Here is a 23,384-nt window from a genome sequence, read left to right on the forward strand (position 1 = left end):
AAATTTGATTAGGAACTGTTGTATGAAAGTACAAAATCACAATAAAAATATAAAAAAATAAAAATACATAATTTAAAGAAATTATTTGTTGCTGACCTTTAATCACAGACTCAGGAGGCAGAGGCAGGTAGATCTCTGTGAGTTCCAGGCCAGTTGGGTCTACAGGGAGTCCCTGTCTCAAAAAGACCAAAATACCCAAATTATTTGTTGGGTGGAGATGGTTAAGAACACTTGCTGTTTTTCTGGAGGACCTGGGTTCAATTCCCAGCACCCACATGGGGGCAAACAACTACCCATGACTCCAGTTCCAGGGGAGCCGATGCCCTCTTCTGGTCTCTGTGAGCATTGCATGCACATGGTGAACTTACATACATGCAGGTAAAACATTCATATACATAAAATTAAAGTAATAAAACATTTTAAAAAATAAAATAGGGGCTGGAGAGATGGCTCCGCAGTTAAGTCCACTGGCTTCTCTTGCAGAGGACCCAGGTGCAATTCCCAGCACCCTACATGGTGGCTTAGCAACCATCTGTAAATCCAGTTCCAGAGGAATCCAACGGCCTCTTCTGACCTGTGTGGGTATTGCATGACATGGGTTCGCACTTACACACATGCAGACAATACATTCATACAGATAAAACAAAAAATAATAACAATAATAAAATAAATTTTAAAAATAAAACGTGTGTGTGTGTGTGTGTGTGTGTGTGTGTGTGTGTGTGTGGAGAGAGGCCAGAAGAGAATGTCAGAGCTTCTAAAATTAGAGTTATAGGCAGTTGTAATCCCTCCTACGTGGGTGCTGGGAACCAAACTCTGGGAGAGCAGGAAGCACTCAACTGCTGAACCATTTTCCAGCCCCTCCCTTATTTTCTCAGTGCTGTATGGTGCCGCTCCATGGTCAAATGCTTGCCAAACATGCATAAGGCTCTGGATCCCATCTCTAAGCACCAAAACCAAATTTCATAACTGTGTAATCAGTTGCATGTTAGACCTCAACAAAAATAGGAAAACCCAAGAAGGGTTAGAGTGTGACTTTGGAGTAGAGTGTTTGGCTAGCATGCAAGAGTTCATGGATTCCACTGCCAACAGTCTTGCTGGGTGTGGTAGCACACACCCATAATTCCAGCACTTGGGAGACAGAGGCAGGAGGATAACTACAAGTTTGAAGATAGCCTAGGCTAAAGAGTTCCAAGTCAGCCAGGGTTACAACAGCAAAACCTTATCTCATAAAGAAAAGAAAAAAAGTACTTAATGACAAGTACTTTATCATTCTTGGAAACATCAAATAATATTTAAAAATCTTTTCTCTCTCTTCCTTCCTCCCTTCCTCTCTCCATCCTGTTAAGCTTTCTTATTTTACTAATTCCCTTGGGAATGAACATGGCTAGTTTATCACATGGTCTAGCTGTTAGGTCTTTAGCTTGGACATTATACCCTGAAAAACTTGGAATGACCATGAACTCCACCCACCCCCAAGGGGCAGGAAGAATCTATACAAAGTTAACTCCAGCACAGGGAAATCCACCAGCATCCTGGCTTGCCCTCATCCAACCTTCAGAGTCTGATACAAGGAAGTAGCCAGTGAAAAACCTCACTCACACCCTTACAGACTTGGTTAGAAGTATGCTTCTGGTCTGTCCCTACATCCCACTATACTCTGCAGATAAGTACACATTCACACACACACACACACACACACACACACACACACACACAAGGCATACCACCTATGCAAGCACAATCTCACAAGTACCAATCTGTGTCCATCCACATATATACCTAACATGGACAGAGGGACACAGGAAGTTCTCCAGGTCCATGTTCAGCATCAAACTGTCTACACCAGTGCCCAGAACTCTCATTTGAGAGTTAAGCGAGTCGGGTGTGGTGGCACATGGGAGGCAGGGGGAGCTCTGTGAGTTTGAGGCCAGCCTGGTCTCCATAGTGAATCTAGGCCAGCTGCAGCTAAAGGGAGACCCCGTCTCAAAAAGAACCACCCCCCCCCCCGCAAAAAAAAAAAAGACAGAGAGTTAAGCCCACTTGGAAGGAAGGCGCTCACTAGTACCTAAAATTTCTGACCCATGAAGTAGCAGGAATTTCTTTGAAGGGTATCTAACCAGAAAACAAGCAGAAGCTTGGATAAAATGGATCATCCTACAGTCCCTTGGCAGGAAAATAGTAACAATCTCCCAAAGCATGGCAGAGTGCCCTGGAGTCCACAGAGCACTGGAACTTGCACAATCATCCCACTTGGGCCTCAGAAAACCTGTGATATAGGAATTTTGTCTTTGTTTTTAAGGAAGAAGCAAGCTCAAGGAAGCTGACAGTCATAAAACCAAATGTTTAGTAACTAAGAGAGAAGCACATTTGCTTGGAAATTAGGATAAAGAAGGAAATCAAGATCAATGGTGATGCAGAAAGACAGGCACTGGGGACAGAAAACAAGGTGAAATCATCTTATTAGTCACTGGACTTCTCTGAGCCACAGTATTTCCAGTTGATGAGTGAGTTTAAGATTTTTCCGTTTCAGACCTAAAAAGTTGCTAAAGCAACCATGAGTGGTGGCTCATGCCTATAATCCTAGCACTCTCCAAGAGGCTGAGGCAAGAGGATCAATAAAGCCCAGGAGTTCAAGTCTAACCTGGGTCAACATAGGAAAACCATTTCCAAAAAAAGAATGAAGGAGGAAGGGGGGAAGGAGAGGAGGGAGGGAGGGAGAGAGAGAGAGAGCGAGAGGGAAGGAAGGAAGGAAGGAAGGAAGGAAGGAAGGAAGGAAGGAAGGAAGGAAGGAAGGAAGGAAGGGGCCAAGTATGTGACAATTGCTATTGCTAACACTTAGGAAGTGGAGACAAGAGGATCAGAAGTTCAACGCTGATGTGTGGTAGGGTTTCAGTGCCACCAGCTTTAATATTTTACAGTGGACTCTGTCTTCACAGATTTCACATCTGTGGGTTCAGCCAACTATGGTTAGAAAAGGTTTGGGGAAAAAGCTTCTTCTGAACAGATACAGACTTTTTCCCTCTCCCTAATTTCCTCATTGATACAATATAACAATGGTTTGCATAGCATTTACATTGTGTTAGGTACTTTAAATACTCTACAGATGATTTAAAATATACAGAAGGATGTGTGTAGGTTACATGCAAATGCTATGCTTTCATAGAAGAAATTTCAGCATCTGCAGAGTTTGGTATCTTCTAGTGGTCCTGGAATCAATTCCTCATGAACCCTGAGAGATGGTTGCTTTATTTATTTATTATTTATCATTTATTTAATTTATTTATTTATATTTATTTATTGTGCAAGGGATCAAAAACTCAGGGCTTTATGCCTGCTAGGTAAGTATTCTACCACCTACCACATCACTGCTGTTTGTTTTTATTTATTTTTTGGGATTTTTTTGAGCCAGTCTCCCCGTAGCCCTGCTGTCCTAGAACTCCCTATGTAGACCAGGCTGGCCTTGAACTCACAGAGATCTGCCTGTCTCTGACTCCTGAGTGCTGGGATTTAAGGCATGCACCACCATACCTGGCCTATTTATTTTTTTATTATTTTTTTATGTATATGTGTGTATTGCCTGTATGTAGGTAAGTGCATCCGTGTCATGCAATGCCTGCGGAGGTCAGAAGAGGCTGTCAGATCCCCTGGGACTGGAGTTACAGACAGTTGTTAGCTTCTATGTGGGTGCTGGGATTCAAACCTAGATCTTCTGTAAGAACAACCAGTGCTCTTAACTGTTAAGCCATCTCTCCAGCCCCTATTTTATTCTTTTTTTTTTTTTTTTGGTCTTTTTGAGACAGGGTCTCTCTGTAGCCCCAGCTGTCCTGGAACTCACTATATAGACCAGGCTAGCCTTGAACTCACAGAGATCTGCCTGCCTCTGCCTCCCAAGTGCTGGGATTAAAGGTATACACCACCACGCCCGGCTATTTATATTTTTTACAAGATCTTGTTAGCCCAGGCTAGCCTTGAACTCAGGATTCTCCTGCCTCAGCCTCCTTGGTGTTGGCATGCACCATCACACCAAGCAAGGACAATTATTAATTTTCATGTCAACACTGTTTACTTGTTACTCCCCCAGTTTTAGAAACAAAAACTAAAACTCAGACATGTTAAATAAATTGCCCAGTCATAAGCCAGGGAGTAGGAAGGAGAATCTACCAAGCTGTGTGAGGCCAGAGATCTGTCTACTAGGGAACTGTCACAAGAGGCAGATGAGGGGGTGGCACAATACGGCATGCCGGAAGATGGAAGAAGCAGGTGACCGCACAGGGACATAGACCAAGACACAAGAGGTGACATGCATAGAATGTACTTGGACTCCCCAGCGTGAGCAGGGCAGTGCAGCTGGACAGAGTATTCCAGAGGTCTTAGAAGTCCAGACTAAAGAACCAGGAAAGGATTCTACTGGAAGAGGCCTTGTCAAACCACTTAGTAAGAAAATGACCATGGTAGGTATATGGAAGGGCTTGGGACCGAAGACTCGGCTCTAATCCACCCTCGGGGCTGACAGTGACAAGGTGTACGCTTGAGGGAGCGTGCAAACAGAAAGGGTCGTGTGAGTATAAGAAGCAAAAATCAGCAGAACCGGGGTACAAAGTCACTAGCTCTCTCTAAGCAGGTTTTGACTTACAATCCAACTCTACCAAGGTCTAAGCTGCTCTGGCCCTCCTTCTTCCCTATGGACTCCCCTTGTGGGGAGTACGCACTCCTTTTCCCATCTGTCCCCACACCGAGGTTTCACACTTGCTATGTCTCCTGCCCAGGATGGTGCTTGACTACTGATCACCACATGACTGGCTCTACCTTGTCACTAGGTCTCGATTCAAATGTCAGCACATCAGGGAGCCCTCCCTGAGTCCCTCAGCTATTAACAACTCCAGCACACATCACTTGATAGCACACGAAGCTGTTTCTTTGCCCCAAGTAGTAATTCCATCCCAAATAATCCTAATTACTGGATATTAATTCAGTCTGTCATCCCCCACTGGAATGCCAGCTCTCTGAAAAAAGACTGTAAATGCTTCACACACTCTATTTCCAACATCTTCAACAATACCCACATGTAGTAGCAGCTCATCATTTATCTGCTGAAGTGAGGGGAGAAGTGAAAAGAAAACAATGGAAGGGTTTCATTGTGAGGGGGGAGGTTGGCTGGGAATGAGAGCTTTCTCAGACCTTCAAATTGTCATGTCTGAGGTGACATGAACTACCCAGTGGGAACAGGTCCTAGGGAGGGGGCAGAAGGGGACCAGAGACTGGAGGTACCAGTGATGGGAAAAGATACACATCTGTCAGGGGGAAAAATGTGTAAAACCGGATCAGAGTGGCATTGGTATGTGTGTGGGGGTGGTTCTCACATCTTGTGAGCAGAAGAAAGTCCACATAGACAGGAAACAGACCCAGGGGAGGGGTTGCTGGGACTACTCATGGCCAAATACCTGTTGAGAGTTGTGAAGGATACCTCTCCCATCCAGAGTAACAGCAGGACCCAGGTGGTGCAGGGAACTTACCCATGGGACAGCATCTCCCTGGAGGGATAAGAGAAGTCACAGGCAATAGGCCCACGGGGGGCGGGGCGAGCGAGTGGAACAGCTGTGCAGAAATCAAGACCTGACTGTTGTCAGGAAGAATGTTCCGGTTATCAGGCACTTCCTCCTCTATCCAGTCTGCCAAACCAATGGCACAGGAGGACAAGGCCCTGGACTAATGGCCTCTGTGGGAAGGACAGGTGGGGCGGGTCTGGGCCAAGACCGCCCACAGCGGCCTAATTTCCCCAGAGGCCCACGGCAGCCCTGCTGGAGTGCCCAGTATCCTTGTTGGAAGGGGAGGAGCCACCTGCAGCTCCACCTGGAGCTCCAACTGCTGGAGCAGCAGGAGGGCCGGTAGAGGCAAATACTAGGAAGTAACCCGGGCCTAGGGGCCCGCCTACCAGCGGGGTACCTCTCAGATGCTGTACAGCCTGGGGCCCATAGGAAGGCTCTGGAAGCCTATTGCCTATAGGAGGTGCCACCTGTTTGGGCTGAAATTCCCAGGGTGCTGTAGCCCTTTTAGCCTCTCACCTGCCTGGGGAGCAAAGGTGGAGCCGGGAGCAGTGACTGGGGCACGGTTGGGCCCAGAAAGGAGGAAAAGGGAAAGATGGATTGGAGGTTGTCAGAACTACAAATGACTGGACACCAAGGCTTGGTCACAGGCACATTTATTATCCTCCGGAACACCAAGGTCTTGTTTCCCTGGCACAATGAAGGGATCAGCTCTCAGGACGCAGCCACACTGCCTCCAGGAGCAGGTCCGTGGGGTGGCAGTGTCATAGGCGGCAGGAACAGGGCCTTCAACTTGCCTGAAAGGCTGGCTATCTCAGGATCTTGGGCTTCGTAGGACTTGACCAGGCGGGCAAACTTAAGGACACCTGCAAGAGGGAGCAAGTCAAGCCACACTGTTGGGGAGCAGTGTGCCAAGGCAGGAGAGGGAGAGTTCCTAGAGTGTGGGGGGCCAGATGCCAGATGATCTCTTTCTAGTCAGGTAGCCATCAGCGAAACCATTCAGACCAGTGTCCAGTGTGGTTGCATTCAACCACTTCTCCACTTAACACTGGGCACAAATGGATGGGATGCAGTAATGAGAATGTCTCACTCAGGTGAATCCTATTAGCAGATTAATCAACATCCATGAGACCCCAGGGCTACGAGGCTGCAGTTCCTGGGTAGCTAGGCTGAATTAATACCCCTGGAAACAATGATCTCGGAGAAAACTTAACCTCCAACCCCAAAAACCATTATCCAAAACACCTTGTAGAAGCAGGCTACCATGCAGACATTTTCCTAAAGGCCAGTGGAAAGGAGTTCAAGTCCCAGTCACTTACTTTAGTACTAGAATCAGTTCCTACATCATAATACAAAATAGTAATCAATGGCAACCATAAAATGCATGTAGGACACTGCCCTCAAAAGTTTAGGGTAGGGCTGGAGAGATGGCTCAGCAGTTAAGAACACTGGCTGCTCTTACAGAGGACCGGGTTCAAATCCTAGCACCCAGCCGGGCATGGTTGGCCACAGCTTTCATCCAGGAAGTAACCCGGACCTAGGGGCCACCTACCAGTGGGGTACCTCCAACACTCATGAGGCAGAGGCAGGCGAATCTTTGTGAGTTCTAGGCCAGCCTGGTCTCCATAGCAAATCTAGGCCAGCTGGAGCTACAGGGAGCAGCTACAGCTGCGGTCTCAAAAACAACAACCCCCCCCAAAAAAACAAAACCAAATCCCAGCACCCAAATGGAGGCTAACACAGTCCATAACTCCAGTTCCAGGGGATCCCACACCCTCATCTTGCACAACACGGATGCACACTTACATACATGGAGGCAGTACATGCATACACGTAATTTTTTTTTTAAAGTTTAGGGTAAAGCCAGGTGTGGTGCCCCACTCCTTTATTCCTAGCACTCAGAAGGCAGGGGTGGGCAGATCTTTGAGATCAAGGCCAGCCTGGTTTACATAGAGTTCCAGGCCAGCTGGGGCTACGAGAGACCCTGTCTCAAAAACCAATAAACAAACAATATGTTTAGGGGAGAGCCAGGCCTTGTGGCACAAGCCCGTAATACCAGCTACTCAAGTGACTTGAGGTGGGAAAAATTTGAGATGGAGGCCGGTTTGGATGACTTAATGAACTCCTAGCTCAAGGAGAGCTGGGTGTATATATAGCTCAGTGGTGGAGTGTTTGCCTAGCGTGTGTGAGGCCCAGGATTCAATCTCCAGTACATGTATTTTTTTTAAATGTATTTAAATTTTATGTGCATGAGTGTTTTGCCTGCATGTAAGTGCACCCCTATAGTGCAATGCCCGTGGAAGCCAGAAGAGGGCGTCGGACCTCCTGGAACCGGAGTTAAGGATGGATGTTAGCTGCTATGTGGGTGTTGGGAACCGAACCTGGATCCTTTGCGAGAGTAGCCAGAGCTCTTAACCGCTGAGTGCATTAAAAAAAAAAAAAAAAAAATGGTGAGGTCTTGAGTTCGGAGTGCAAATAGATTGTGACTGCCGCCGTGTGGCTAGAAAGAGGGCGCCCCAGGGGCCCACCGATCATGGCCCCCTCCATCCACTCCATCGCCGTCCCGCGTGGGACCCACCTTCCCCGTCGCAGCTGAAGCCATAGGCTTTGATAACTTCCTGCTGGATCTGCGTGGCTACGGGCAGCACGAATTGCAGCATCTTGCCCATATCGTTGCACGCATTGTCTCTAGCCTCGTCCATGCGCACGGCGTTCTCTGGAGCCGAGAATGCTTGGATCACCTCCGCCAAGACCACTACGAGCCGGAGGCAATCCCAGGGAGGTCCCCGGAGCCCGGCGGACGGACCACAGGACAGCGCAGAGAAGAGGGCAAGGAATTAATGGACCGAAGTCATCGGCAGCACAAGCTAGTCCTCCGAACCTTTGAGGCCTCACTCGGAAGAGGGAAAGGGATGGGACCGCCCGCCGCCCGCCCCCCGCCCGCATCCTCCCAGGGCAGGCAGCCCACCTCACCCTTGGCCTGTTCTGCGCTCAGGGCCACGGGCTGAGCCGCGGCGGACGCCATGAGAAACTGCTCGTATGGTGGCAACACAGAAAAGGTTTGGACGAAGGAGCAGCCTCCCACCGCAACTCCCGAGGCCGGTGGAGGCGGAAGGGAAGCAGCATCAGCACAAGCCGGAAGTTTCTCGGCGCAGCCCTAACCTCGGCACGCAGTCCACAAAGAATCGGGCCCGAATAACCACCACCATCGCCCAAACAGAGAACCAAAGACTATCATTTGCAACTACTGACTTAGAAAGGGGTTTTCCGACAAAAGTCAGAAAACCTACTAGACAAATTCTAAAAGAGCTGTAACACTTGCGGAAGTATGCCTGCAGCGAGCCTGGGAAGTCCATGAAGTCCACTTTTGATGAGGGTGAACTCAGAGTGACCGTTTTCCCTTATTTCCCACTAATATGTGATAACACTGCACACTTGAACATCCAACTGAGAAGGTAATACCCTGAAGAATTTGCCAAAATCATCTCGTTTCTCGAGTTTGCGACCGTTTGATATAGGCTATGCAAATGACGCGGTGCTGATTGGCTAAAAACAACCAATCACAGCCCTTTCGTTGTCGAGACCGAAAACCGGGAGTTGCAGAAATAAAACCTCCAAGCCAGAGCTGAAGTGGCTTTAAATAGTGGTAGGCACTGTGGCCCCGGTGTCTTATATTATCTTTATGGGCTCCTGTAGTTGCCATTCCTTCCTCGGTGTCGGGTGCTGCTGGGCGTGGTGATGCACTGTTGACCCCAGCACTCCAGAGGCTGAGGCAGGAGAACTGCCCCAAGGTCAGCCTGGGTTACAGGACCCTGCCTCAAATTAAAAATAGAAAATACTAGCTACTAATCTTATTGGCTTACTGAAGTTATGCCCACTTCATAACCGAGTCTCAAACTAGGTTATGGAAAGGATTCAGATCTCTGAAATCCTTGTTTCTGAAATATTTTGGTGGCATATGTGACAGAATCAGTGACAGGACTATTTCCAAGGTCTGAGAAGGTTCCTATATCTGGTCATGCCCACTGTGGGCCTGTCCCAGGCCTCTCAGGTCTCAGCTGCCTTGATTTCATCCAGTCTTAAGAGAGCTGAGGACCAGAGATGAAAAGTCCTGTCCAATCCTTCAGGGTCCCAAAGCCCATCCCTTCCCACTTCCTTGCTGTAATCAGACCTCACTTCACCCCACCAGTCCCATAGCCCACCAAAAACAAGTCACAGTCACAATCCTGGGGAGTTGTGAGGATGTTTTTGTTTGGTTGATTTTGGTCAGGATGTTTTTTAAAGAGCATCATATAGATATTTATATATATAAATTATTGTGGGGAGGGCAAGGGGCACACATTGCCGAGAGGGTGCACACACAGGGATGGGGCAAGGGCAGCACACAATGCTACGCAAAACAGCCACATCTAACAGATGAAATAATCACACCAACGGGGTAGGGGAGGCGCAGTGGCTACCAAGGATTGGGCATAGAGGAGAAGAAAAGCAGAGGATAAGGAAGAGGGACCTGGTCCAAGATACTGTGCACTTTCTGTCCCCACCCTTGCCACTTCCCACCTCTGCACACAACCCTGGCCTTGACCTTGTCTGTCCCTTCTTCCTTCCCTCCCTCTGGCCAGCTGCAGAGGCCCTGCAAGTGAGCAGCACCCCCTCCTCAGCTGTGGGGGAAGGGTCAGGAAGGGGGGTCCTCCAAGGTCTGGATGAAGGGGCTGTGGGTGCTCTCTTGATGGCAGCTTCTACAGCGGCTTGTCACTTTCTTTCTTCAGGTGACTAGAGAAGAGGCAACGCATCAGAGATAAGACTGAGGAAGGAGGGAACCCTTCCAAGGAGGCTGATGCCCTACTGTACCATCCCCACAGCCCACTTGATGCTGCTTAGGCCCACCTCCCCATATTTGTGGTCTGGGGGCAACGTATAGTACCTGTAGTAGTCCTCCTGGGCAGGTAGTGGCACACTGTGCAGTGGGTGATGGGCATGCAACCACTGTTGCTGTTCCAGTGCCAGGCGCTGCAGCTCAGCAGACTGCGCGTGCATGGCCTGCAGCTGATGAGCTGCTGACATTGGGGCAGAGAGGGAAGCTGGCAGGTCCCGATAAGGGGCAGCTGTAAGAAAAGGACCATGTGACTGACAGATGCTAAATACCTGACTCTGGGCCAGGGTACAGCCAGCCACTTTACAGATAGAGGAAACTGAGACTAAAAGGTAAATGACACCACCGATGCTGCAATTTGCCAGTGGTAAAATGAAATTAGGAGGCAAACCTCTGCCTAGCCCTAGAACCTGAGCCTCCCTTGAGGAGGACAGACCTCAGCTCTACTGTTTGCACCCTAGCTCCTCAACCTCTTTCCAAACCCCACTAGGTCATTCTACCACCCAAATTCCTCCCTCTGGCCTTCCCTCTTCAGAACTTCTCCATCCCAACCTCCATCCTTACCAAAGAGCTGGTGACGAAGAACTTCGTTCTCGTGCAGAGGGTGAGGAAGAAGGGGGTTAGGAAGGGTTCCAGCTGGATAGGGAATCCGGGTAAGGTGAGACCCTGAGGCCAGGGGGTCAATGAGAGGGTGGACCGAGGCGGAGGCTGAAGGGCAGAGAAGAGGAAGGTGTCACTAGGAGGCAGGTTTAGGGAAAACCACTGAGGTGAAGGGATTCAAGCCTGGGAAGAGACAGACACAAGGAATCCAAAGTGGAACAAAGCCAGAATGGAAAGCTAGACACCCTCAGGATGAACAGAAGAAACTACTGGAAAAGAGACATTGATAACCAAGGACAGGAGAGGTTTAGCAGAGGGGTCTCAGAACCAGAGAGGAAGGTAGATTACTCTGTAGAGATGAAGGGTAAGTTTAGGAAATAATAAAAACAAAGGAAAAAAGTTAAAGCAATGAGACAGGAAAAAGTATTTAAAGGAAGACAGTGGGGATGAATAGGAGCAAATTGGAAGGCACAAAAATGCCATGAGCCTGTCATTTTATAAACTTAGTAAAAAAAAAAAAATGTTCTTACAAAGGAGCAAACAAGAAAAAAAGTTGGTGAGCGAGAAGATAGTAAGAAAAGCTCATTGCCTGTGGACAAAACCCAAAGGTACATGGCCCTTTCTAGAAGGTTCTAAACCTACAGAAAACACCCCTTGATTTACGGGAAGAAGAGGCTGGCAAGAAATAAGACTGGTGTGCAGGGCAACAACAGTGGCATGTGGGACTTGGTGAAAGAGAAGATCGGAAGGTGGTCCTTCAAGGTGAGTCTTGATTTTGACTCTCAAGAGGGGAAGGCTGGACTATGGAGAAGGAAAAAAACATTCTGGAGGAATGTCAAGAGAGCTAAGATCAGGTCAGGACAGCAATCTCAGGAGAGGGACGGTCTGGCCTGAGGGACACAAAGAGCCCAATCACACTAGCAGATAAGGTGGAGCCACAGACCAAAGTAGAGGTCTCACCTGCATGGATGGCATCCTGCTGGTGCAGGTGAAGGTGAGAGTGGATATGGGAGTGCTGGTGGTGATGGGGCGTCACGTTGAGCATCTGCAGCCGAGCCAGTGGGTCATTGCCCAGGGCCGCCACCCTTTCTGCATGCTGCCTTTCAGCTGCCAGTCGCTCAGCGTAAGACATGTCTGGACGCAGGGCCGGCCCAGCTGCCAGCGCTAGACGTTCTCGCTCCAGGGGCCCCAGGCTCGGATGAAAAGGGAAAGGATGCAGGCCAGGCGGCCCAGGCTGTAAAGCTAGGCCCCCATGTCGCGGGAAGGGATCCAGGCCCGGACCGGGAACACCATGTAGGGGTTCCAGCTCACTAGGCTTCACCTCAAAGCCAGGCTTGAGACGGTCACGGAGGTCTCGTTCGCGGGCTTCCCGCTCCCTTTCCCGGGCAGCTGGGTCACTGCTGTACAAGGCTGGGACATTGTAACCCAGGAGCCCCGGGTCCACTGCCCCCAGGGGCACGTAGAATGGATGGTTGCGATTGCCAGGAGACATGACGTGAGGTCGGGCATATTCGCTGAGAGTGCGCAGGGCTGGAGTGTCGGGACCCAGGTAGGGGGGCACTGTAGCCACAGCGCTGCCGGGCTCAAATGGAGGCCGATGGGACACTGGACCCAGAGACGGACACTCCACTGGAGCACGGCCCTCCTGAGCCAGCTTCTGCAGAATACAGGGAAAAAGGGAGTCAAATGGCAGTTATAACTACAGTTACCAGTCGCGGTGATTTAATGCCAAAACGCCTCGCCCCACGGACCCTGAAACCACCACCCCGTGCACCCATTTGCTCTTTCTGCTATCCCCAGGTTGTGGCCCGGGCAGGCCTGCCCATGCCTGGAAACCTCGACCGCAGGGCTGCAGCGGCTCCTCCTCTCCGACAGGGGACGCAGCGCGGAGGGGGGAAGTAGACAGGGCGCGGCCGTGACGCACTCACCACGCTGCGCTCCAGCTCGCGCTCCTTCTCGCGCTCCCGCTCCTTCTCGCGTTCCCGCTCGCGCTCCCGCTCCTTTTCTTCGCGCGCGCGCTGCTCCGCCTCGCGCCGCACCTTCTCCACCAGGTCCGCGCGCTTCTTGGCCAACTTGGATCCCTCCAGCGGCACGAAGTACAAGTCGCTGCGCGCGCACGAGTTAAAGCCGCGGTCCAAGTGCTTGTTGAACCTGCGGGTCGCAGAGGCGGCGCGCTCAGCTGGCGGCCCCGCGAGGCCCCGTCCCAAGCTCAGAGCAGGTGGCCCATGCCACTCTAACAGCACCGTAGACAAGACCCCTGCCGCCCCTACGACTTCCCCAGTCCCAGATGGCCCGGCAGCCCGCCCCAGTTACTCACCTGGCCGACTGGCTGGCGTGACTAGGGACGTCTACCACCTTGGGAGGGGGCGAGGGGCTGCGGGCTGGGGGCACCGGACTCTCGGGCGTCTCATACTCCTCGGCTGGCTCCTGTTTGATCTGTGTTGCCGTCAGGGCTGGCCCTGAGGCTGGGGCGGTGGGTGGTGGAGGCAGGGATGACAAACTTGAGGGCCCTGCAGGTGGGAGGGGCCCTGGCCCCACGGTGGGTGAACCTGGCTTAAAGGTTCCTGGGCCTGCTGGCGGAGAGGTCCCTCGATAGCCTGGTGGGGTCCCCGTTCTGAAGGAGGGTGGGGACCCTGGTTTGTATGCAGGTGGGGTGGCTGTCTTGTAGGACCCCGGGGATGGGGCTCTTTTGCTGTACTGTGGGGGCCCAGGTGGTGAGGCCGTTTTGTAGCCTGCTGGCGAGGAAGCCACGGTGGCAATAACGGTGGAAAGAGTTGCTGAGGAGGTGGTGACCGGAGGAACTGGTGGGAAGGGGTAAGGTGCTCCTTGGGGGCCCTGGGATGGGGAAGGGTGTGAACATGGATAGGCAGCTTGGGAGGAAGAGGAAGAGTTGGAAGAGGAAGAGACTGGGGGGCCATTAGGACCTGCTTGACTGTAGGACACCTGACTGTGAGGTGGGGGCAGATGTGCTGGCCCTGGTTGGTAGGGCCTCAAAGACCCCAGGGAGGGTGACATGGTGTAAGGGTGTGCATGATGGGAGCTACTACTCTCCATGGGGTGGGGATATGCTCCAGGTGGAGGGGGCCCAGAGCTCCCATGATGCTGTTGCTGTTGCTGCTGCTGGTGGTGATGGTGATGTGTTGGGGCTGGTGGGTGCGCTGTGGACTGACCCCCAGTAGGAGGGAAGGGACCTGGATGGGCATTGCTGTTGGCCAAGAGGCGGCCATAGGGAGGAGGTGGTGGGGGACCCTGGCTCCACACAGCCTGGGATGGGAGAGAAGGCTGCGTGTACTTGGGTGGCTGATTAGAGACAGACAGACTAGTAGGGGGAGGGAAGGAATGGGGGTAACTGGGTAATGCCTGGGAGGCTGGGTACTGGGAGGCAGAGGAGGAACTAGAGGCTGCTGCAGAGCTACTGGAGGATGAATATGGGTATCTCATTGGGGGTCCTGGGGCAGAGGAGGAGGAAACTGGGGGCAAAGGGTGTGGTGAGGGAGCCAGAGTTGGGCCCTTCTCTGAGCCAGGAGGAAGTCCACCCATGCCCTGACCCATGGCATGGGGAGAGGGCAGGTGACCAGGGATTGGCTGAGCCCCCAGGCCAGGAGGAGAGGCTGAGGCATTGTTGAGGGGTCTCAGAGCAGGTGGAGGAGGCAGGTTTGGTGTCACATGGGGGAAAGTGGCTGGTGGTGGCGCAGAAGATAGGTTCCCACCACCCACTGGAGTATTAGGTGGCTTTGTTGGGGGAGCACCACTGGCCCCAGAGCTTGATATTGAAATGGGGGTAGTGGGTGGAGGGTGCTGCTTGCCTCCACTAGGAGCCCCAACTGAAGAGGCAGCTGCTCCCCCTTTGGGACCCATGGGGGGTCCAGACATAACTCCTCCACCTGCACCCCCAGGATAGAGCTGTGGGTGAGGGGGAGGGGCCCCAGGGGGAGGAGCCTGAAATAATCGGGATGTTGGGGGCTCCATTGGGGCATGATATCCAGTAGGTGTCACAGAAGGATGGGATTCAAAGCCCGGCTCCGGCTGTCGGGGAGTGCTGTCTGGTGGTGGAGGGGAAGGAGGAAAGAGTGGAGGTGGGTGGTAGGGCCGGGCTGGGCCCTGGGACAGGCCAGAAGATGAATCAGAGTCATTCTCCACACTTCCAGGGCTGTAGATGCTAGGAGATGTGCTTCGGTTGTCCTGGTCTATGTCCCTAGGGTCACTGCTGCCATCGTCATTGAGGCTCCGCCCATCCAAGCTGTCCAGATCTGAGGGAGACTGTGGTCGAGGGAGCTCCTGCTGTTGAGGAAGGAGGGCTAGATTTTCCTCTTTTCCTGTCCTGTTTCCCCCAGACTGGAAGCCTGTCTCCGAGTCATTTCCTCCTCACAGCATTGTCCTAAATATGCTCAGTACATTTGCTCAAAGTCACCTCTTGCCATCTAGCACCCCTCACACATCTCAGTTGCCCCTAATAGCCAGTTTACTTCCCTCCTTGTTAAACCCTAGTCCTTCTCAACTGTTTATTTCTGACATCTTCCATCCCTCCACAGCTGGCTGCAGATCCCTCTTACCGAATGTGTTACCTTCTCCTCTCACTGACCCCTTCAGCCCCAAACCCTTGGTTCTTAAAAAGACCACTTCTGTATCTTTTTGTGTGTGACAGGGCCTCATATAGCCCAAGCTGGCCTCCAACTCATTGACATGCACCATGCCCAGTTCTTAGATTTTATTCAGTGCTCAGGACTGAACCCATGGTTTAGTGCATGGTAGGCAAGCACTCTACCAAATGAGTTATATTCCCATTTCTGCATCTTCCTTTATAACTTACTTGTTCTTTCTGCAAAGGAGGCTATAATATCTCTATCCTTCTAATCCCCTTTGGCCCTGCCTAGTCATTTACTATTCTAACTAAAGTCCTCCAGGTCCATCTCCCATATAGGACCACTTTTTTTTTTTGGTCTTTTTGAGACAGGGTCTCCCTGTAGGCCCAGCTGTCCTGGAACTCACTATGTAGACCAGGCTGGCCTTGAACTCACAGAGATCTGCCTGCATTTGCCTCCCAAGTGCTGGACTACAGGCGTGCGTCACCACACCCGGCAAGGACCACTTTAATAAGCACTAAGACAGAACTTTTATATCCAAGCAGAGATGAAAGTCAGAATAGTGAGCAAAAGAATTTTGGAGAGGGGGCTGAAGGGATGGCTCAGCGGTTAAAGAGAACTGGCTGTTCTTCCAGAGGACCGAGGTTCAATTCCTACCACATACATGGTAGCTAACAACCATCCATAACTCCAGCTCCAAGAGATCCAAGCCCTCTTCTTGCCTATGCAGGCTTTGCATGACACGGGTGCACTTACATGCAGGCAAAACACTCATACACATAGAAATTAAAAGCTGGGTGTGGTGGTGCACGCCTTTAGTCTCAGCACTGGGGAGACAGAGGCAGGCGATCTCTGTGAGTTCAGGGCCAGCTTGGTCTTCATAGCAAATGACCCTGTCTCAAAAACAAACAAACAAACAAAACGAATGGTCAGAAAATGGGTCAGGGTGGCTCCATGCCTCTCACCTCAGTTTTGGTCTTTTTGGGTGCATTGGTCTCCTCACTCTCACTTTCCGAGATCTCCTCATTCCGGCCCTGCTTGTTGACCTTTGGTGTGGAGGCTTCCTCTACTCGGGCCTTCTATTAGAGAGAAAGAGAACATTCTTGTCTCCCACCTCCCAAATCTCCACTGTTCAGCAGGAAGAGTCCCTCATAAGACAGACCTTCAGCCACAACGCTGTGGTTCCTACATTCTGTAGGAGCCTAGGACAGAATACCTTGGCTGTCTGCCTGGACTTCTCAGCTTTGCCATCACTGCTAGATGTGCTGACCCCTCCAGGGGAGGCCCGGCCCCTCGATCTCAGCTCTTCCCGGGGCCCTGGGGCCTCTTTCTTCCGTCCACTCCTCATTGACATCTAAGGGAGGAGAGACATAGGTAATGACTTTTACATGGCACCTAACTTAATAATGGAAGTTTATGTTCTCCCTCTCTAGGGCCTTCCTGCTAGGTGCCCTGCACTGCCCTTGACCTGGCATACTGCTCATTGTAGCTGTTACTCACTGAGTCTTTATTCTGTCGTGTCTTCATTCTTCAGGCTGTGGAGACCCCATTCTCCTCTGCCTGGGCAGCTGAATACAGAAACTTCTCTGCTGTGCCCCAAGTTCCCCACAGCTGTCGCTTGGGAAGCTGGAAGCAACTGTAGGTACCTGGTACTTGCAGAGTGTTTTCAGTGAAACCTATTAGGAAAAGACCATCAGAATCTTCATACTGGAGCAGAGCATACTGGGAAATGGCCCTAGTGAGCTATATTGTTCAGCCTTTGGGTCAAGAGGGACAGAGACCACAAGACACTACTGACTTGCTCCACAGGCTACCTAAGTTACATGAGGAAAATTCTGCTCACAAGATAATCTCTTTCCTCTCTAGGGAAGGCAGAAAATTCACATGTATCTATGAGCCCAACCCAACAGATAACATCTCCCTTCACAAGCCCTTTAGAGTTTCTGTGGCCTGATGTGGTAGTAAATGCCTGTAATGCTAACTAAAGGCTATGGCATGGGCATCCCAAGTTCAAGGCCAGCCTGAGCTGGGAAAAGCACAAAACAAAAAGAACATTTGTATGTACATGAATTCCAGAGCTTTCCAAAGGAGCATAAGTAAATGAAGCTGAAATATTAGTTTACTATCTTCTTTGTGTCAAAATCTCTATCTAATGATTTTGTATATTTCCAAAACACCCCTAAAAAGTAGGTATTGCTATTCTTGTTAATAGATGAGAGAACTGAGGCTCAAAGATTATGACTTGCCCCACCACTCACAGAAGAGCCAATGACAGGCAGAATCAAACCCTCAGCATCTGACTTCAAAGCCCAGACTCACTCTTCTGTGCTTTGCTATTCTCTTTTCAGAAGTTGGTGGAGAGAATTCTCAGAAGGCCTAGATCAGTCACAGAGATATGAATCTTTTTCACATCAGAGAATGTAGAATGTCCCATTCTTCAGTACAGGAGCACAGCCTGACCAACTCCAAACCCAGATCTAGGCATCTCAAACAATCCATCTTCTACTACAGTTGGCCTTTTCCACTCACAGGCTTTTACATCTTTAGATTCAACCAACTTGGACTGAAATATTTGGAGGAAAAATTCCAAAAAGTTCCAAACAAAACTTGAATTTGCCACCCTGCCAAGCCCTGGCTCATGAAGGAAATGCTGTGTGGGCAAAACCTGCTGGGGCCCCACCTTTCAAACAGGGCCAGCCTCTCCAGCCTTTACTGTGCAACCATTGTTCGTATAACACTTCTTCGTACAGCATGTAGTTAGACCTACAGTGGTTTGTTGCCTCTGTCCTGAACAGGTACATACTTTTTACGAAGCATCTACACTGAATTAGTTACTGCATGACCTAGAGATGATTTAAAGAACACAGAAGGATGTGTATAGTGTAACAGATACTCCATCACTCTATACAAGGGACTTGAGCATCTGCTAATTTTGTTATCTGTGGAATGTGCTGGAACACACACATTTGATTCCCAAAGATACCAAGGGATGACTGTATTTGTGTTTCCTAAGGCTAAGGGGAAAAAAAAAAAAATCAAAGCTCTCACATTAGCCAAAGACTCAAGATAAGTATTTAGTGTATGAATGTGTGTTCGGAGGTCAAAGGACAAGTTGTGAGTCAGTTCTCTCCTTCCACTATGTGGGACCCAGGCATGGAACTCACACCATCAGACTTGGCAGCAAGTTCTTTACCTGCTGAGCTGTCTCCGTAGATCACCTCAAAATATTTTAAAACAACAAAGACAAAAATCAGTGAGCATATAAGATAGGTTTACACAATTTAAGCCTATCCATGTGTATCTAGCCATCTAGTGATGGATACTGTGATCTATTTCCACAGCCAGCTACTTTTTTGGGGGGGGGGTCTTTTTGAGACAGGGTCTCCCTGTAGCCCCAGCTGGCTTGGAATTTGCTATGTAGACCAGGCTGGCTTTGAACTCACTGAGATCCACCTGCCTCTGCCTCTGGAGTGCTGGGATTAAAAGTGTGTACCACCACGCCCAGCCACAGCCAGCTACTTTTATCTGTACTTCTGCTCTCAGTCCTTTGGCCTTCACTTCCCAGGTGCTGGTTTATCTGGTGCTAGGCACTGAAGCAGGGCCTCATGCATGCTAGGTAGGCACACTGAATACATTGGAGGCCCCCTATACTTGTTTACATTTCTTGCTAAGGGTCAAGCCAGGCCATAACACTAACTATAAGATATTTGGATAGCAAAAACTGCTATTGTCATACTGTTTTCCTTTCTATACCTTCTACTGATGTCATGTACATACATATATAGGGTTTGTTGCTGTTTAAGATACAGCTATACTATGCAGCTCACACTGGCCTTCAACTCGAAGCTTCCTCAGTGCTGGGATTTCGTAGGTGAGTTACCACACCCAGTTGGGTGTTCTTTTCTTGATATTGACCTTTAAACTTTTTGAACTTCAGTTTCAATATGTCTTTTTGATTATTATTGTTTTGTTTTTGAGGCAGTAAGGAATGTGTCTAACCTTTCCAGGAAACTTAACAACTTATACTTAATTTTGGTATCTGGGGAATATGCTAGAACCAATTCTGAGCTTCTAGGACACAAAATAGCTGAGACAGAACCCAAGGTCTGACGTTTCAACCAATGCTTTGCCCAGTGAATCATTTTTCAGTTAAAGCTAAGACCTTTTTTTTTTTTTTTTTTTTTTGGTCTTTTTGAAGCAGGGTCTCCCTGTAGCCCCAGCTGTCCTGGAACTCACTATGTAGACCAGGCTTGCCTTGAACTCAGAGATCCCCCTGCCTCTGCCTCCCAAGTGCTGGAACTACAGGCATGCGCCACCACGCCTGGCTAAGACCATATTTTTTCATAGTTTTGTGGGTTGGCTTCAAAATACTATGAACCACTAAGCATAGTGGCACACACCTGTAATTCCTTCACTTGGGAAGTAGAGGCAGGAGGATCAAAGTTCAAAGCAAGCCTTAGCTAACAGCAACTTCAAAGCCAGGCTAGGTTACATAAGACCCTGTCTGGAAAACAAAAACTAAATAAATAAAAACTATGACTGGAAGAAGAGGAGGAGGAAGACACAAACGTCGAAAGAACAGGACCAAACAAAAAGGGGAAACAATTTTAACAAAAATGACAACAAAGATCCTATTTGTGACTGGTGTATCTTTGTCAGTTCTCCTAGAGCAAGATGCCCATCTCTTCCCCATCACAGAACCTGTTCACCAAGTCAGGTAAAATCTAAGGGATCCAAAAGGTCAAAGAAATACACAAAAGTGCCTTGGAGAACAGCAATCACAGTGTGCCTCTCTTCCTTTTTTTTTTTTCCCCCAAATATTTTGTTATTTTTATTTTATGTGTAAGAGTGTATTGCCTGCATGTATGTGAGTGCACCTGTGTCGTGCAATGCCACAGAGATCAGAAGAGGGCTTTGGATTCCCCTGGAACTGGAGTTAAGGACAGTTTGTAGCTGCCATGTGGGTGCTGGGAATCGAACCAGGGTCCTCTGCAAGAGCAGTCAGTGCTCTTAACCTCTGAGCCATCTCTCCAGCCCCATTCTCCCTTCCTTTTTTAATTGGCTAAAATCTGATAAAATGAGCTATGAGTGGCTCTGAAAGAGGAAAACAGTCATCAAAGGAAGGGATAAGGAGTGGCGGGGGAAGGATGGGGCTGGCGTTGAATTGTAGGTAAGTTTCTGAACTTGGGTGGCACTCCATCTTGCCTAGCAGTGATCACAACACACTGGGCACACTCACCTTCGTTGCTTTATTGCAGAAGGAAATCAAGGATGACTAAACTTGCAAGATGGGAAAATGAGAACTAGGAAAACAGCCCCTAAGTTAAAGACTAGGAAAGCATTAAGTTAGGAGGGACTGGGGATGTAATACAGTTGGTAGAGTGCTTGCCTAGCATGTGTCAAATTTTTGATCCTCAGCTCCATATAAAACTAGGCATGGTACATGTCTGTAAGACTCCAGAGGTTGAGTCAAGAGATCAGTTCAAGGTCATCCTCCTACACAGTGAGTTCAAGGACAGCCTGGGCTACATGAGTCTCACAGACTCAAAAAAACAAAGCAGAAAGTGCTTACCACCATGCCCAACAGCCTGAGTTAGAATCCTGGGACACACATCATGGAAGGAGGAATCAGACTCCCTCAAGCTGTCTTCTGACCTCCACACATGCACTGTGGCATGTGCCACATACATGCAATAAATAAATGTAATTAAAAAAATTTTTTTTAAGAAATTAAGGAACAAACATGAGGTTGTCAGAAAGAATATGACCAAGTCATAGGCTCTCTGGGAAAGAGCTTACAGGGAACAGTTCAAGATCATTGGCCCAGCTCCCATCATTCCAGACCTGCCAGACTAACAAATAGTTGAAAGTGCTTCTGAGATATCCACACATCCCAGACCAGCAGGTAATGCAATGGCCTAAGCCTTGTTAGAGCCCAGGACTATTGGAGGGCCTCAGCATCATTTCATCACACAATGAAGGTCAGGCTCAAAGACAGGAAAGTGACTTGCCCAAGGTCATAGTTGGAGGCACAGCCAGAAGTCTGCTGACTCCCATTCCAGAGTCTCCTGTACTGCTCTAATGGTTTCATAGCCCTCTCTCCTGTGCCACTCTCATCTGAGACAGGCATGGAGAGCCCAACCATTTCTACCAGGTCAGGAAAGCAGAAGGCCAAAGGTGAGTGACTGAAGGGGTCACTCTGGGGACTAAAAGGAGAAAAGAGGAATTCAAGAAAATAAAATAGTGCAAAGAAGGAAGACAACTGTATAAAAAATATATTCAGGGTGGTAGAGGCCAGAAGAAACTGCCCAAGAGGACATAACTTGTTTTTGCTTTAGTTTGGTCCTGCAGATCAAACCCAGATCCTACATATGCTAGAAAAGAACACTACCACTGAGCTACCCTAGCCCAAGATCTTGAACAAGAGTATTTTATCCACAGACCTGCAAGAAACATGTCTCTACCTGTTCCAACAGACAGCTGGATGGAAAGGGTGCACCAGAAACATCCTCCAGAACCCAGGCACAAGTCCCTAGGACACAGCTACAGGCTGAGACCCAATCAACATACTGAACCCCCCACCTATTGGACATCCCACTGGATCACTGCCATGGCAACAAAATGAAAAAAAAAAACGTGCCCCTCAAGAGACTATCCCAGAGGTCCATCTGGCAGCCACCATTACACCCCAGTTGCCAAAGCAACTCCTACCTTCATAGAGTACCCTCAGGAAAGGGAGCTTAAGGGTACCTGCCCCAGGCACAAAGGGAGACCTCTGAGCTCAAAGCAGCTGTGAAGGCCTCCTAGATAGAGCACTGCTGAGGGGCAGCCAATGCTCAGGGGATGAGGGTGGAGGTCACAACTCGTTGGAATGCCTATAAGGTTGCCCAATCCTCTCTTCTTTTTCCACCCTCCCAGAAACCCTTTCTTTCCAACTCTCCCCTCAGTGTTCCTGTCTTTCTATTAGTGTTAAGAGGACTCACACAGTCGTGCCCCCTCACGAAGTAACTAGGTCTGGGTTTAGGAAAACAGAGGCAGAGGTAACCTGGAGTAGGAAAAGGAAAACTGAGTCACAAAAGATATGGCCTTCCCATTTCCACACCGGAAAACGTCCGGCGTCTCAGATGGGCCTCTCCTAGCCCCTGTCCATCTCCCGAGATTCAATCCCCTCTCTCCGCAGCTACAACCCTCCTCTTTCCACCTACCACACCCCTTTCCCGGGTCTCACTTCCCTTCTGTTCCTAACAGCCGCGATCCTGGGCTCTGGCACCGGGTTCGGGGCCTGTGGACCTCCTGGCGCCTTCCTGCCCCACCTCGCTGCCATCTCTCCATTCTGCCTTCTCTCCGAACCACCCTCACAGCATCCCCCGTTTTCCCTCCGCCAAACCTCCACCACGGCGTTCCTCCTCTTTAGGGCTCCAGTCCTGCTACGCTGCGGCCCCATCAGCCCTCCTCCCAAGAACCTCCTCCCCCACCTTCCCGAGCTCCCGTCGCCGGGGCCCGCGTCCCTCCGCCGGGCGGCCCCACCCCCTGAGCCCCCAGCCTCCGGCCCGGCCGTGCCCGCAGTAAGGGAACGCGATAGGGAAAATAACAAATGGAGGCGGCGGCGGGAGGGGGGCCGGCGAGGGTGGGGGTGGGGAGCCGGAACCCGCCGGAGAACCCGCGGCCCGGCCCGGCGGCTGCACACCTTACCTGCGCGCAGCTCGGGACAGCCGGCTGGCTGGCTGGCTCCTCTCGAGTCCCGGCTCCGGCGCCTCCCGGGGCCGGCGGCGGCCCCCCCCC

At 50.1% G+C, this 23,384-nt stretch overlaps 3 protein-coding genes and 1 non-coding gene across 10 annotated transcripts in view; all 4 read right to left on the reverse strand.

Annotated features, from left to right (window-relative positions):
* Nucleotides 1-5,732, reverse strand: part of Ptpn6 (protein tyrosine phosphatase non-receptor type 6) — a 20,283-nt gene extending 14,551 nt beyond the window's left edge. For 2 of the 4 annotated variants that reach the window (XM_029559827.1, XM_008825361.2), the window contains exon 1: nucleotides 5,517-5,644. In XM_029559827.1, the coding sequence (XP_029415687.1) occupies nucleotides 5,517-5,530 (14 nt within the window). In that variant the 5' untranslated portion in view covers nucleotides 5,531-5,644. Of the gene's footprint in view, nucleotides 1-5,516 lie in introns of all 4 variants that reach the window. The other 2 variants (XM_029559828.1, XM_008825360.3) reach the window with 2 other exon arrangements.
* A 453-nt stretch (nucleotides 5,733-6,185) lies between these two features.
* On the reverse strand, nucleotides 6,186-8,883 carry CUNH12orf57 (chromosome unknown C12orf57 homolog). Its single transcript, XM_008825362.3, has 3 exons — nucleotides 8,520-8,883; nucleotides 8,125-8,301; nucleotides 6,186-6,412 (listed from the first exon to the last, which is right to left on the reverse strand). The coding sequence occupies exons 1-3, from the start codon at nucleotides 8,569-8,571 to the stop codon at nucleotides 6,261-6,263; spliced, it is 381 nt and encodes a 126-aa protein (XP_008823584.1). The 5' UTR covers nucleotides 8,572-8,883; the 3' UTR covers nucleotides 6,186-6,260.
* Nucleotides 8,805-8,866, reverse strand: LOC115068832. The gene has a single exon (XR_003848179.1). It is a non-coding gene; the product is annotated as a U7 small nuclear RNA (small nuclear RNA).
* An 887-nt stretch (nucleotides 8,884-9,770) lies between the features above and the next one.
* The window catches only part of Atn1 (atrophin 1), a 14,298-nt gene continuing 684 nt past the window's right edge, over nucleotides 9,771-23,384 (reverse strand). Inside the window, exons 1-11 of one of the 4 annotated variants that reach the window (XM_017796171.2) lie at nucleotides 23,295-23,384; nucleotides 22,586-22,647; nucleotides 17,103-17,278; nucleotides 16,819-16,956; nucleotides 16,568-16,681; nucleotides 13,337-15,300; nucleotides 12,948-13,170; nucleotides 11,980-12,676; nucleotides 10,984-11,127; nucleotides 10,471-10,651; nucleotides 9,771-10,319 (exon numbers count right to left, since the gene is read on the reverse strand). In XM_017796171.2, the coding sequence (XP_017651660.1) occupies nucleotides 10,286-10,319; nucleotides 10,471-10,651; nucleotides 10,984-11,127; nucleotides 11,980-12,676; nucleotides 12,948-13,170; nucleotides 13,337-15,300; nucleotides 16,568-16,681; nucleotides 16,819-16,956; nucleotides 17,103-17,129 (3,522 nt within the window). In that variant the 5' untranslated portion in view covers nucleotides 17,130-17,278; nucleotides 22,586-22,647; nucleotides 23,295-23,384 and the 3' untranslated portion in view covers nucleotides 9,771-10,285. The remainder of the gene's footprint in view (nucleotides 10,320-10,470; nucleotides 10,652-10,983; nucleotides 11,128-11,979; nucleotides 12,677-12,947; nucleotides 13,171-13,336; nucleotides 15,301-16,567; nucleotides 16,682-16,818; nucleotides 16,957-17,102; nucleotides 17,279-22,585; nucleotides 22,648-23,294) is intronic. The other 3 variants (XM_008825363.2, XM_008825367.2, XM_029559859.1) reach the window with 3 other exon arrangements.

The sequence above is a fragment of the Nannospalax galili genome, unplaced genomic scaffold, assembly GCF_000622305.1.
Source record: "Nannospalax galili isolate Female #2095 unplaced genomic scaffold, S.galili_v1.0 scaffold589, whole genome shotgun sequence".
Lineage (NCBI taxonomy): Eukaryota > Metazoa > Chordata > Mammalia > Rodentia > Spalacidae > Nannospalax > Nannospalax galili.